General features: G+C 46.2%; 1 protein-coding gene across 1 annotated transcript; it reads right to left on the bottom strand.

The window, feature by feature from the left end:
* Positions 1-353: 353 nt before the first annotated feature.
* ivns1abpa (influenza virus NS1A binding protein a) lies at positions 354-14,268 on the bottom strand. Its single transcript, XM_008292857.1, has 15 exons — positions 14,082-14,268; positions 9,082-9,371; positions 8,748-8,881; positions 8,082-8,251; positions 7,906-7,981; positions 7,651-7,824; positions 6,240-6,365; positions 4,596-4,706; positions 3,869-4,010; positions 3,478-3,702; positions 3,011-3,132; positions 2,400-2,526; positions 2,153-2,284; positions 1,744-1,917; positions 354-1,607 (listed from the first exon to the last, which is right to left on the bottom strand). Exons 3-15 carry the CDS (start codon positions 8,856-8,858, stop codon positions 1,345-1,347), a joined length of 1,953 nt encoding a protein of 650 aa, XP_008291079.1. The 5' UTR covers positions 8,859-8,881; positions 9,082-9,371; positions 14,082-14,268; the 3' UTR covers positions 354-1,344.
* Positions 14,269-14,513: the final 245 nt, after the last annotated feature.

Genomic DNA, 14,513 nt, shown 5'->3' with positions numbered 1-14,513 from the left:
TCAGTGTGGTAGTCCCTGAGGAAAATGGTGGCCACGAATGCATATACAGCAGTGATGAGGTTATTACTCGACTCCCAGAGCAGAGCTCGGGTAAGATGAGGTAACGGCTAAATATAGTCAGTAAATCAGCTGAAGGTAATTTTATTAAAGGTTTGCAGCACCTGGTGCAGCCGTAAAAACTGAAGTCCATAATGCAACCAGTATCCCTCCTGGTTAGGGTTAGAGGTACAAACCTAAAGATTAGACAATATTTACAGACAGGTGACATATTGAAGGAGAAACCTTCACCCTGGACCCCTACGCTGGGAGGCCCCGTTACCCTGAGGGGCTACAAACTAGACTGAAGACAGAAATCAGATTTAAATGATTTATTAATTAAGAAATGTTACAAATGTGATAATTTTCTTGCTCTAACATTTCTTCCAGAAGAATCTGCCAATGCCTGACACTTTAAAAACACAAAAGAGAAAAAAAAAAGGATTTTCAGTAAACTGCATTTCTACATACATCAATTAGTCGAATCACAATAACAAAAGTTTGGTTAGCAGAAGCATGGTTGTGCGTGTGTGGTGTGTGCACAAAAAAATAAAAAAGAAAAACTAAATCTGGCACTGGTTAGATTCATTGACTTAAGCTGTCTGCTACTACTTTTATTTTACTGGTAAATCAGTGTATAAAAAATATAAAAAAGGCCATCATTTAAGATTCAAAAAGCAATCCAGCTTGTTTAAAATGACACAAAAAGCCATGACAGGTGTTTATCAAGTCGCACTCTGAGTAAGGCTTCAAACCGCTGACCTTTAAATATGTGAGCAAAATTACGTTTCCACAACAGAAATATTCTTAAATAAAACTTGAAACTTCCAAAAGTCAATCGTCACCACTCCGTACTGCCACCTTCCAAGTGACCAACAGCAGAAAGCTCATCTGAAAACCTTCAAAGTGACAAACCTTTAAACTCTAAGAGAAAAAAGAAAAGCACTAAATGTGTAGTAAATGTTGGCATATGACAAAAAATGAGGAAGAAACAAAATATATACAGCACGAAAAACGTTGTATGCAATATGCAAAGGCGTCATGTTGCTCTGGGCAACAACCCTCCCCTTCCACCCACCCCTCCCCTCCCCTCCCCTCAAATATAAGCCAGTCTTCACTGAAGACCCCTCACCCCGACATCCCCGCCCCCACCCACACATATCCGCTCACACACACTCACACACACACACACACACACAGAACATCACGAAACACGATTACGTCACTAAGCCTGTTAGTTTGGAAAAAGGTGAAGCACTGTGAGACCCCCCAACCCCCTCCACCGCCCCCTCCCTGTCTCCCCCGTCTTCAGTCAGAGAGGGGAGACAGGGCCTTGGTGCAGTCGTTCCACTCGTCCGTGTCGGGGTTGTAAACCTCCACCGTGTTCAGGAACTCGTTTCCGTCGAAGCCGCCCACAGCGTAGATGGTTTCGCCCAGCATGGCCACGCCCGCGTTGCTGCGTGATGATGTCATGCTGCCCAGCATCCTCCACTCGTTGCGGGCGGGGTCGTACACCTCCACGCAGCGGAGCGCGTGGGAGCCGTCGAAGCCGCCGACAACAAACAGTTTGCCTGTAAAACCGGGGAGACGTCGACATGACAGTTACCACATTTTGCTGATGAACAGTTTTTCTTATGAAGAGAGAAGCAACTCCTCCACCAACATCTGGCTCCGTGACTTCCAGCTGTGTGATGCTGGTGGGTTTACCTGCATGGACAGCAACGCCAGCCCCCCTGCGGGCCACATTCATGGGGGCTATCAGAGTCCAGGTGTTGTTCTCAGGGTTGTAGCGTTCCACAGTGTTCAGGCAGTTCCACGATTCTGCCCCTCCGATCACGTACATGAAGCCATCCAACTCACACACTGCTGCCTGGTGCCTCCCTGGAAACAAGGACGCTTCATGAGTTCAACTAGTCGTCTCCCCACAGGGCGCAAAAACCAAACGACGCTAAGCTGGTATTTCTACTGCTCGTCTGATTCTTAGAAAGAACGTGCTCTGTGCTGCAGCCTGAAGCTTCATATGTACAAACACACACAGGACGTTCAATCGCTCTAAAGCAGAACATTTAAAAACGAGTTTCATTTCAAGTGTGTGTGAGGCTGTGCAGACACATACTGATGTTAAGGGAGGCACAGTTGGACCAGGTCTTGGTCACAGGGTCAAAAGCATCACAGTTCTTCAGGCCCTTCTGCCCGCAGGGGTCCGACCCTCCCACAACGTAGAGTTTGTTGTTCAAGGAGCAGACACCTTCAGACGGAGACGACAGGAGTAAGTTCAACAAGCCCCGACGTTTCAATGAAGCATTTTCCTGGAAGCGATCATTAAATGAACTCGTTAGTGAATCATCATGTGACACACTGACCTGCATTGCAGCGGTTTGTCCTCAGCTCTGGCACTTGAGCCCACTCGTCAGCATGTGGGTCGTACGTCTCCCCACAACTCAGCTCGTCAGAATGTCCGTTTGAACCTCCAATCACGTACAGCTGACCCTGCGAGAGGCAGAAACAGACGAGTTACTAGAGGACGATGCCTCAGCCTCACACTCACTGCTTTTATTGCCTGATCCACTTGGAGCGACAAGGACAGAAGTTAATAATTCAGACATGCAACTATTTAAACATGGAGTAGATAAATAGTGAAGTATTTGCACAGGACGATGTTTAAACAGGTGCAGGCACGTTCCTTGGACAATATTCAAAAAGTCATTTTATTGTAGAGTCAATAGATCTGTGATAAAGATGAATAGCTCAGCTGCACAAGATAACAGGCGTTCAGGCTCGTATAAGAAACACGCTTTGAGTTCTCAGTAGAACTTGTCACATTTCAAGCCAGACACCAGGAGTTTATCCAGCTTGGTTTCCTCCCCCGGGCCTCTATCTGGAGGTCGGCCTTGATCCCACCTCGGCCATTACTGCAGACGTGGCTTTTGAATGACGACCAGTTTATTTGAGGAGATAAAGCGGTAAACCCTACCATGAGCACAGCCATCTGGAATCGAGCCCTCGGAGTCCGCATTGGTGCGATGAAGGTCCAGCGGTCCTCTATGGGGTCGTAACACTCCACAGTCCTCAGACATTCCTCTCTGTTGTAGCCTCCTGCAGAACCACACAGATGCATCGTGGTCACATTTTATACCCCTGACACTTCACATAAAGCCCACCTGATGAAGCAGTGAAATAAAAACGGCCAATCTCACTAAACCAGTCCAACAAACACCATGTTTTTGTTGACGTGTTGCAGTAAGTGAGCTTTTCTCATGTGTATTCAGCCAACAGAGGCCTGCAGCTCTGACTGTGCTGCACCACAACCTACATAGAACAACCAGTCAGACATGTGCTATCCACGCTGTTTGTTACAGCTTCTCACCCAATGTCAGCTCCAGCCCTCTGTGAGCCTCAGAAGAACATGTGGGTATAGCTATTGTTGAAACAGATGCTAACCTGCTGCGATGAGTCTGCCGTTCAGGCCCGCGGTGCCCAGGCCAGAGCGAGCGTAATGCATGGGTGAGAGCGGGTGCTCTTCCAGCTCTTCGGGCTGGGCCTCGAAGCTGAGGCTCTTCATCAGGCAGGGCGTGGCAGAGGGAGATGTCTGAGGGCTGCTGCGACCGTGCAGGAAGATCACACACAGCACACTGTCCAGCACAGCCAGACACAGGTAGGTGTTGTCTAGGAGGAAGATTAGAGACTGTTAGAGGACACGGGAAAAGGAAGTAAAGTTTTTAAATGTACGCCCTCGAAGATGAAGAATTCAGACATGAACCTCACCCACAGTAACTATCCCAGTCTATGTCTGTTTCACCCCCCAGAAGGACTTCTTGTCGTTAACACTTACTTGTGGTCTTCTCAGAGGCGATGTACTTCCACTCTCTCCTGGCGGTCTGCTTTGGGGCATTTGCTGCTTGGTTGGAGGGCGACAGGCTTCCTGAAGAGCTGCAGCTCATCTGTCTCTGGGTGCTCTCACGAACCGGTTTCTTCTGCAAGAGCACAGTGCAGCTACAGAAGCCAAGCCAGCACCACAGGCCCCCCGGCGGCCAGTACCAGCCAATCACACCCCGACCTATGCTCTGATCGGGCTGCTCTAACGTGGAACAACTGAACCTGCATTGATCTCGTTCGAGCATGTACTGAATTCCCACAGCACGTGAAGCCAACGACACAGCACTGCAAACTACAGTCTCAGATCATGCTCCACTCACATCTAACAGCACACAGTTCAGTCACAAGTCAAAACAGACGATGAAAAGCTAAGGCTGCCATCGCTGCCCGCCTTCAACTGGTTGATTTTAGCTTTAAAAAAATCTCAATGTGGTTTAATGTATGCTCAACAGCATAGCCAGGAAGGCATCATAGCTCATTTCTTGCTAATCTGCTGACATTAGTCTTTACAGTGTTGCTGAATGATGGTATTAAACAGCCGTATATACTTGTAGCCAGGCACAGGCTGTGTAGTATTTTTATGCACGGCCAGGCACAAGCTATAAAAAAAATGGCTACACACTGCCAAGCAAAACGTGGTAGAGACTTCATTACAGTGAAGCCAGGCACAAGCTGCTGAGTACCTGCACAAACTGAAGGTGGTCCTCCTCGCCACCAAACACCTCACTGTGCCCCTCAATCACCAGCCCTCCATCCACCAGCTTATGGTCAGGTGAGTAGTACAGCGTTTGCACCTGAAAGACAAACAGGAACAACATACCCATGTGGCTGTCTCCATGGCAACACACTGAGAGCCCCAGCATAAGGGGGGGGGGGGATGAGGGAGGAGGAGGAGGAATAGGAGGAGGAGGAGGAGGGGAGGCAGTGCTGTGAAGAGGAAGAGGGGGGAAGGGACGAAGGCCTGGATCTTCAGTCGCTTGGAGGGAAAGCTTCCTTTAAAAAGACACACATTGTGCTGCCACTGCACACAGTGGGTTAATGGTTTGAGCTCAAGAAGACGTCTGCCGAGCGCGTGACGGTGAAACTCCTTAATTTGCATCTACAAAAGAGGGAGCTGGTGAAAATTAAGATATTGCATCTGGAAAGATCTTCTGCGAAGAGCGAAGGGGAGGAGGAGCTGCGAGTAGCCCTCTCCCCACCTCTGGTCCTCCAGCTGAACAAGTCGTTGTAGTGGAAGCTACAATAGGCAGTCAAATCCAGATGACTAATGACAGTAGAGCTGCACCAACCACCAGCTAATGCTGGAGAAAGAATCCCGCAATAGAAAAAAAAAATCCAGCAAGCTATAGAAGCAAATGCTTAAATATTCTGACAAAATAATAAAATGTGCTGAAGTCACGTAGCAGCCCATCTCACGGGCAACGTTTAGAGAAAAAAAAAGTCAAAAGGTGCTTTTTTTTTTTGTTTGTTTTTTTTTTTTAAATATCAGAAGTTGCTGGAAATGATCATTTGGATCATTGTCCTGGAAGGTTAATAATCTGGATGGTTTTTGAACGTGGTCGTGGATAGATGGACCTGTATGAGAACACTATGTGAAGGATTTAACTAAATGTATTGACTGCTAAAGGTTTGTGAGCAATGTGTGCTGGTAAATGCAGAAATGGGATTCATCTGCATGTGTGGCGTGGACAGATGGGGGCACAGTGTTGCTTGGCTGCAAAGAGAAGCTGCTGAGAGGCAGTAGTGCTCCTCTCCTCCCTCTCTTTTCTCTGACTCATTACCCTGGTGGCTCAGTCCTGGCTCCTCAGTCTGGTCTCCTGCTGCTGCTAATAAACCTACAGGAGAGATAAATCAACGGGGAGGAGTGCCTGTTAGTGCTGGAGCAACAAACACGCACCTGTTCAGATAGTAAAGTGGCAGTGAGAAAGCAGAATCAAGGGTCAGACCTTTGAGAACCTGTGAGTTTTTTGTGTTCCAGAGAAGAGCACTGTAATACTCAGATGGGGTTGTACGTAAACCAACCACACACCCAAAAGAGAAACAGTGGAAACAAAAAAAACAAGAGCAAACAGCAGCTCTTTTTCGGCTCACCTCTAATTTGTAGTATGGTTCAGGGGGTACAGAGTTTCTGACTGCAAAAACCTCAACAAATCAGAGGAAAAAAAAGAACAGTCCTGACATAGCAGCATGACAACGGCATGCCATTCCTACTTCAGCCCCCTTAATGACCTCTTAATGTCAAAACCAGGAGGAGTCAGAGGGAGGGGAAGGAGCAAGGTAAAACAAGGATTGGCCTGAGAGTTGAGCGTGTACACCCGGGTACTGACCTCCTCCATCAGTCGTTCCAGTTGGTCACCGTTCTCCCAAAGGCTACGCTGCACCCAGTTGAGCACCTTGGAGTAGAGCTTGCCATTGCTGGGCAGGGTCAGGTTGTCTTCTAGCATTACTTCTAACTGTAAACACACAAACGGGGTGAAACGAGAGTTAAATGCTGCACCGCAGGAATAAAGTGAATGCACGACAGGAAATGAATACCTTGACCTTTATTGCTTAATGGAAAACTTGGTCTTAGTGGCTGATAACTAATTAACTTGAGTCTTAGGGCCACTAGAATCACCGCTGTGCTCCTGCTTAATGCTCCCATCGTGACAGGACGGTGTCATTAAATCACCCCGTCCCTTATTAAAGCAGTCAGATCCAAGTTCAAGATGAAAGATAAACTAAATGAAAGAAAGATAAATTAAACTAATGGTGAGTGAAATGCATTTTAAGTTTCCTTAAAGAAAAAAGTGGCCAAATTAACGGCTTCGGCTGATGTTACAGATTATCGGCTTTTCTTTTAGCTAACGGGCCAAACAGCTGCCAGTCACTGATGTTCACAGTAACGACCAACACAGACGATCTGACAGGTTTGTGTTATCTGCTGGATTTTAGCTCCCAGCTGTGGGATACAATAAAAACACTTCCAAAAACATTTTTCATTTAACATGAACGTGTCCAAATTCTTGGTATATAATAAAATAATATCCTAAAATTGCTTATTTTATTTGTTCAACAGTCAGAAAGTCACAAGCTACAACATGTACAATCACAAGGAACTGAGAAACCGTAATTGACTGACAAAATGCGTATTCAGTCGTCTTTCATTGGTAAATAAAATCCATAAGTCTACTATTTTCAGCTTCCATGCATCCTAAATCAAGGTATATTGTAGCACATGGTTTTGTATTTCAACCCAACACAAACCCAGATGATCAGCCTGTGGGTTAATTCAGTCCAGTCCCCGGGTCAGCATGAAGTAAAGGCTCCACGCTGTAACCTGCCCACGCCAGGCCTGACTATTGCATATGTTTTAAGCCCCCCTGCCCTAAATACAATCTCAAGAGGCTTTGCCTGCAGCAGCATCTATAAGAGGCACACACTTATAAGTGTTGTTAATCTCGTGTCAAAGTCAGAAAGGTAAAAATACGAACCTTAATCCGGTATGGGTTATTTAACCTAAGACCTCCAACACGTCCCACTGTTAGTGGAAGAGTGAGGGGGGACTAGAAGAGACTAGACTCGACAGAAGATGACCTGTATGTAAGAGTTAAGTTGCTGCTTCGGGTACAGCCTCATAATGTGCTATAGGAGAGAAACCAACAGCCCCAGTTCTCCCAAATCATTTCTAACTCAGCGGTAACACCTAAACTGACTGCAGAACTCTTAAACGCAGTATGTGCACATCAATGCTAATACCTTGAGACGGGGAAGTTTAAGGAAGTCCTCCTGTTCAGACACTTCCAGCAGATGGTCTTGGATGAAGGCATCCACCTTGGCCAAAACTCTGGCATCTCCCATGGAGCTGGCAAAGTTTCGAAAGGAGATGGCATTCTGGGAATCCATTTTAGACAGCAGGTAGTCCCCACAGATCTGAGAAGTGAGTGGAAGACGTTAAGATTTAACCACTTTGAGAAGCACATGTATCGAAAGGGAAGATGAGCATAAACACACCTGTTTGACTCGCTCCATCTTGAACCTTTTGGCTGCAGAGTAAACTTCCTTGACCAGTTCCTTGTCTGCCTTCAGCCTGTGTTGCATGAACGAAAGAGTTTGTCACATTTTTATTTTTTAAAGGTGAGAATCCTGTCGATATAGAATCAGAGGCAAAAGGTTGAAGTGCTACTAACTGGGCAGTATAGGCGTAGTTGAGCAAGATCTCCACAGCCTCTGGGTCCAAGTCCTCAAAAGTGACATGTGAGACTCCATGAGGCTCCAGATCACTGTTAAAGATCTCAAACAGGTAGGGACTGCAGCAAGCCAGAACCGCACGGTGAGCCATCAGCTCATGACCACACACCTGGACGAACCAAAGGAAGAAAGAGGCAAACCGTCAGGATGGTTCTCAGTTTGTTAAAGAAAAAAAAAATACTATAAAAACACACGAATGCATTGTGAGCCTCTGTAGGTTAAGGCAGGCAGAGCTGATGGATGATGAAACTGATAAAAGCTATTACATTTGCAGCATTTATCTAAAGATCATCTGTATTGTACGACAACAGGTTCTCACATGGGACACCCGAGAGCAGCAGTAACATCACAACAAACATTCCAAAAATAATCAAGTCATTTTCTCGTCTCCAAGTTTGGCACGACTCTCAAGTGTTGAATTCGTACCATTCATTACTCAGACTGTTTGATGATTGCTTTTAACCAGAAGCCTCTACATGCGCACACAGACATTCGGCCCCACAGGTTGTGCTGGTATGTAAAGTGCCTCGAGCGGCATTCTCGACCCAGATGTCATGTTGTGGTGGCACGTGAGCGAGTGTGTAGGTGTTTGCAATAAACCGTACCTGCAGTCTGACGTCGCAGAATTGACCGCTTTTCCTCAGAGCGTTCATTTTGGCCACGGTAGAATCCAGGAAACTTTCATCCTCGAAGATCAAATAACCGTTTGGAATCATCTTGTTGAATTTTAAAGGTGTTCCTGAAAAAGGCAGTCATGAAACTAAATGTAGGCCAAGTACAGCACCAGCATGCACGTCTTCTGCACTCCGTCTAACACGCTGTGCAACAAACTGTAATAGCTGGCTTTATTCATTGATGACTAGAGACAGGATTAGGATTAGGTGCCGGTAATGTGCATTGTGCATTATAATCTGTCCCATGCATTAGTCATAGTCTTACCTAATAGAGAATAATGCGAATCTGGAGAGGCACCACTGCTGAGAGTAGAACCGAATGTAGGCAATAGGCAAAGCAGACTGAGGTCACAGTGGAACTAAGACTTCTTCACCCAAGGAGAGGGACAGGAAGTTGTCAGAAGAAATGCCAGTTGACTACCGGGGCGTGAGAAGAAGGGAGAGGGGGAGCAGCCGCAAGGACAAACTATCAGGCTTGAAGCGACTGTAATCAAGTCCTCGGGATCCCGTTGGCTATAGAGCAGTACTTATTCTCTGTTGGTCATACATTATAACCTAGAGAGAGAGAGAAACAGAAAACAGAGTTGAGTTGTTTCTTTTTTTGTTTTGAAATGGAGAAAGGGCAAACGGCTGATTTTGAAATTGATGCTGCCGGTTCTTGGCACTGGAGTAATGTTAGCATGAGTCAGTTCCACCACGTGGTAAATCAAACAACCTCGCACACAGGGTGGCGGGCAGTAACAATGCACTCCCTTCTACTCTCCACTCCTTCAAAATCCATCTCCCAAATAGAACAATTCAAACTGTTTTCATGTTCATCACATTGCACACAAGAGTCAAGGACAAAAGATCCGATTCAGGATACATCGCTCAACTAATCCAATCACAACATCGGCATCAAATTGAAGAAGAAATCTGGAATTTAGCATTTGATCCACAGAAATGGTAGTTAAGTCCATGCCTTTGACACTCCTCCCTTACAACAAACTCCATTTAGCTCTTTAAATCTCCACACCTGCTGCTACATCCCACCAGGCCAAACAAGACTGTTTAATCCGTCTCATGCCTTCAGCTCCGTCTCTACTCTGTCTAAAACGAGCCTTCTCCAGCGCTATCATATGTGACAAGCCTCCCCGCCTGGCTCCTCCCAATAGGAACCCTTTCATTCAGGCATGGACCTATAAGGAAAATGCAGGAGGGAACCATCTGTGACAGTGTCCAACAGCCAGTCGGTCGGTCGGTGGGACTCGGTGAGGGGGGCTGGTTTTCTTGCACAACAACACTATAAATTCAGGCTGGCCATTCATCGTCCACTATACATGTAAGCCCTGTGCCAAACCCCACCCACAACCCCATGGCACGCCCAATAAAAACTGTCCCCTGCCTCTACATCTCAAATATTTCACTCTGGTATTTAAAAAAGGGAAGGCCAAACTGGCCTCAACAGAAGACATCAATCTTATCCGTATCCAGGAGATCCTAACATCAGGACTTTACACAACAGATGTAATTCCACGGCTAACTAACTCACCACTACGCTATCTGCAGACTGAAGCTGAGTAAATAAATAACACTGCAGCTCCAGCCGTTTTATCACTGGCCCACATGGGGACAGAGGACAAGACAGACCACAGCAGCTGGCCGATATCCTGAGACCATATCCACACTCCATGTGGCGAGGCTTTCCCGGACAGCCCAGCCGTGTGGAGTCCTCCCACTTGCATGAAATTCAAACTAATTTAAAAAGCTGTCGTTTACTCAACTGCTACACATGTACTCGACACTCTAGCTGCTGTCTCTGGCACATTTTAGACACCAGTGAAGGATTAATTATGTAAAAGAATTTTTAAGCAGAATCTTTATGTGTGCGTTTTTTAAAGCTGTATCAGATTACTGCAGACTTTACTTCAAACATTTAGGAAATGTATTCAAATGTATGTCTTTGTCAGACACGCAGCAAAAATACTAAAGACTGTTGTTATTGAAAACATTCTTTAGCCTTACAGGAGCTTTATCTAAAGCTAATTTCGGTTTGGTTGTACTGTGCACACTTAATGTGTAGACAGCATGGTAAAAAAAATGGAAAAGATAAAAAAACAGATTGTAGCAGACAAACAGCCTCGTCTTTGTAAGCTACTGAAATAATAACCGTCTTATCAACTGTTAGCTGGTTGAGAGGAAACGTATACAAACACATGCTTCCAAAGCCAAGGCCATGTGTGAACAACCTGTTTGTTCTGAAACAACATTTTTGCTGATAATTATTTCAGACAAAAGCAAATTTTGAAGACGGCGTCAATTTTCTGCCGCCCTGAGCTTCTCGGTAAATCATCAATACACACAAAATCAATGTGTGAGTAAAGGAGCAAAGCAACAAGGTATTCACAACGCACGTTAGGTGGCACAAGGCAGCGTTACACATCAACAGCGTCATGCTGACTTGTGTTCCAGTCATTTCAAACTACTGTCCTATGTCTCTATCCAAACATTTTTTTTTTTTTGGAAATCACCCTCCAAGCACAAATGCATGTGTGTACTTGGCCAGATCAACCAAATACTCAAATCCAGTGACCTACTAAACTCAAAACCACGCTGTGCACAGTGTGAGTGTAATAATCATAAGTCAAGCATCAGAAGGAAAAAAAAAAGCGGAATTACGTTGAGATGGGATTACTTCTCTTCAGACTGAATTTAGCAGTTTTTCTCTGTTACCTTTTTGACAGTGCAAAGGGAATAAATAAGGACAAAATAACTGAATGTACGGGGAGAGGGTGATGGCTACGTCAGTCTGAAGGAGGGCAATAAAAGGAACCATGAAAAATTCATTGCTTTGCTCTGTGTAAAAGCCACCTTGCACTACATGACAACCGCCACCATAAGATGACTTTCATAGAGATATACAGGGGTGCTACTCGCGCAGCATAAAAGCTAAGCAGACTGGACATATGTGCATGCTGTGCCACACCACTGTTGTAGTTTTAGGAAACATGAGTGAGAGGCAAACGTGTCGAGCTACCAGGTTGTGACAGCGAGGAAGTGTGCCAGAGATTTTTATGGCTAAATGCACAGGCATGAAGGCACACGCTACAAAATAGGCTCTTTATGTTGAGCTGAACAGCATGTACGGCAAGGCTGGCATGGAAAAATATAATTCACCCCGTCTGAGCGTGGATGGAGGGAACACTGACCCACTTTTGAGTCGTTACGCAACATCTGGCAGAAGACTCCTTGTGAAGGCTCAAATGCCCAACTCCTCCACATGGCCCGGTCCGGTGCCTTGTTCCCCACTCGTTTCAGTTAAACCCAAAGCTGTGGCAGGCACACCACACCCTCAGCTCTCTAGAAAGTTCTTTAGCACATCTTAATCATAGCTGTAATTCAACAACAATTTCTGTAAACAGAAAAGACAACTAAGAACCCACAAATGGAAACTCAGGAATGGGACTGGCGACATGAAAACAGAGGCGTGAAGCCGATCACACACACAGACTACGTGTTGAACCGTCGCCTGTTTGGTCACTTGTGTGGATGCAAGTTTCACGACAGAAAATTAGGCAGAGAATGAGGAAATGACTGCGTCCAGTATAAAGAATAAAGCAGCGAGGGAGGCAGACTTGATGAGCTGTACGTCTATTCGCTTGACAACCGGGGGAACAAAGAAGAGAGAGCACTGGCCTGAAAGCGAAAGAGTGAGATTGTTCGCAACTTTGCCACAGAGGGTAGCTTTGAATGTACTTTCTCTCTCCATTTTTCCATCTGATTAGACTGGCACAAAAGTGCAGGTCTGAGGCTGAACAATCGATGCCTGTTCGACAGCCCTCCAGTGGTGAAGCCAGGCAGTGCTGAATATTTCACCCACTTCTCCTGTGTGGAAATTTACCGCTTAAATTTAAGGGAATCTCATCAGGGTGTGACAATAAAACAAAATGAATGGGGCACTGAACACTACTGGTTCTGTGTCTATAAAATACAAAAAACTTACATGACAGCAGCAGGCTTCAGATATTACAACAGACTCTACAGAACAATGAAAATGAAGAAGATATCAAACGTGTTTCAGAAACACCCTCCATCCCTCCAGTCACAAACTCATTGCTGCACCACTACGAGTAATATAAATCAGAATACCTGCGAGCATGGCAATGGTTTCCTAAATTAAACATCTTGTGGCTATGCCTCAAAGACCCAGTTAAAAGTCTATTTTTATTCTTTCCATTAAATCACTAATCTACAGTATGTTACTTGGGAATTTTCCACGTGGTTGTCAGTCGGATTAACGGTACAGTAGGTCAAACGCTACCCTGGCATTAAGTGGCATTCAGCCGGGAGACACTCCAACACTTTAGGAAATCGGTTGGACAGTTTTCCTTCTGCTAGACAATCGATTCTGGACTCCCAATAACGCTCCACGTCCACAGCAGCAGTGAGACGTCAATATCGGTCACAGCCCATAAAGTCCAACACAATATGGTGCCAGATGTAGGGTTAGTAAAGGACAGCGTGTACCCACCCCAGCATCCCCCAGTGGGCGAATCTTACAATTGGAAGTGTTTGTCTATTCGCTCCGATGTAACGCCATTCATCCCCCAGCCTCCTCCTCCTCCATACAGCCATACAGCCAGGCCGTGATGTCTGGCGACGTGCCACAAGTCATAAAGCTCGTCTACACATTCATCCCGCCGCCAGAAACTGGGTCAGCAGCAACAGCCCCCATACCACCCGATAAGGTTGACTGGATGTTTCTTCCGCGCGGATTACAAACACACACAACACAAAGACGTGTTAACAAACCGCGGCCAGCAGCCGGAGGAGAGGTCGGTCAGAAGCTAACGCGTGTTAGCCGTTAGCTCGGACAACCTGCTGCTGAGCTAAAAGGAGCCACGAGACAACCGGCTTAATTCAATAACCTGGACCGAAGCGGATGGATTTGGTCGTCGGTTTGAGTCCGTACTGAAGGTGAAAATATAGTTTTTCTGTTCCGTTAGCGGAGCTGAATAGTGAACTCTAACGTTATGCGGAAAGCGGCGGTTTGCGTGACATTGTCCTGCATCGTTCAGCGTTCGCGGCATTTCCACCCGCGTCCACCCACTGTCACGAAACACGACAATCACTTCTCATCCTAAACACAAAATACACGTCTAAATAAATACTGACGGTCACAACAGCCCCGACTGAGACTGATTTAAAGGTTCGTCCACATGTTAACTACTTTACAAAGACACCGAGCAGCATCAATTCCTCCACGGACACAGAGAAAAATCTTACCTGAGGCGTTTGACAACAAACGATATTAGACATATTTAATGCGAATTCAGAGTTGGTTGTTTCGGGTTAGAGAAAAGACTCAACGCGGCGACAGGCACGGCTCGTGAGGCTGCTGGTCGTAGTCGGATCCCGCTCGGTAGGAGAAGCACGTCCACTCTCCGTCTGCTCCGGACTCGCTCTGAACGGACGGCCGGGACGGGGACGAGCAGGCGCGTGACCGCAGCGCTTCCTGTAACGTCACGGGCGGTGGGCGGTCCTCCACGCCCACTCAGAGTGATGAAACCCACGGTGGAGCTCAGGGCCTGGCTTAATCACAGGGAAAAATCTATAGGAGGGCAGCTCAAACGGGCCTTCTTTCCAGGAATTATATCATTACATCAATCTTCCCATGTGGACACATTGTGGTGTTGAACAGTCAGTAGCACTCAAATA

The sequence above is a fragment of the Stegastes partitus genome, unplaced genomic scaffold (genome assembly GCF_000690725.1).
Source record: "Stegastes partitus isolate 25-593 unplaced genomic scaffold, Stegastes_partitus-1.0.2 Scaffold839, whole genome shotgun sequence".
In the NCBI taxonomy this organism is placed as follows: domain Eukaryota; kingdom Metazoa; phylum Chordata; class Actinopteri; family Pomacentridae; genus Stegastes; species Stegastes partitus.
Note: the sequence above shows the minus strand (reverse complement) of the source record. Positions and strands in the feature narration are given on the sequence as shown.

Excerpts from the sequence above, each read along its gene's own strand:
- ivns1abpa (XM_008292857.1), bottom strand. The coding sequence starts at position 8,858 with ATGATTCCAAACGGTTATTTGATCTTCGAGGATGAAAGTTTCCTGGAT. Across the intron at positions 7,982-8,081 it reads AACTACGCCTATACTGCCCA|GCTGAAGGCAGACAAGGAAC; the intron begins GTTAGTAGCACT and ends CATGCAACACAG. Across the intron at positions 4,707-6,239 it reads TGGAACGACTGATGGAGGAG|GTGCAAACGCTGTACTACTC; the intron begins GTCAGTACCCGG and ends TTTGTCTTTCAG.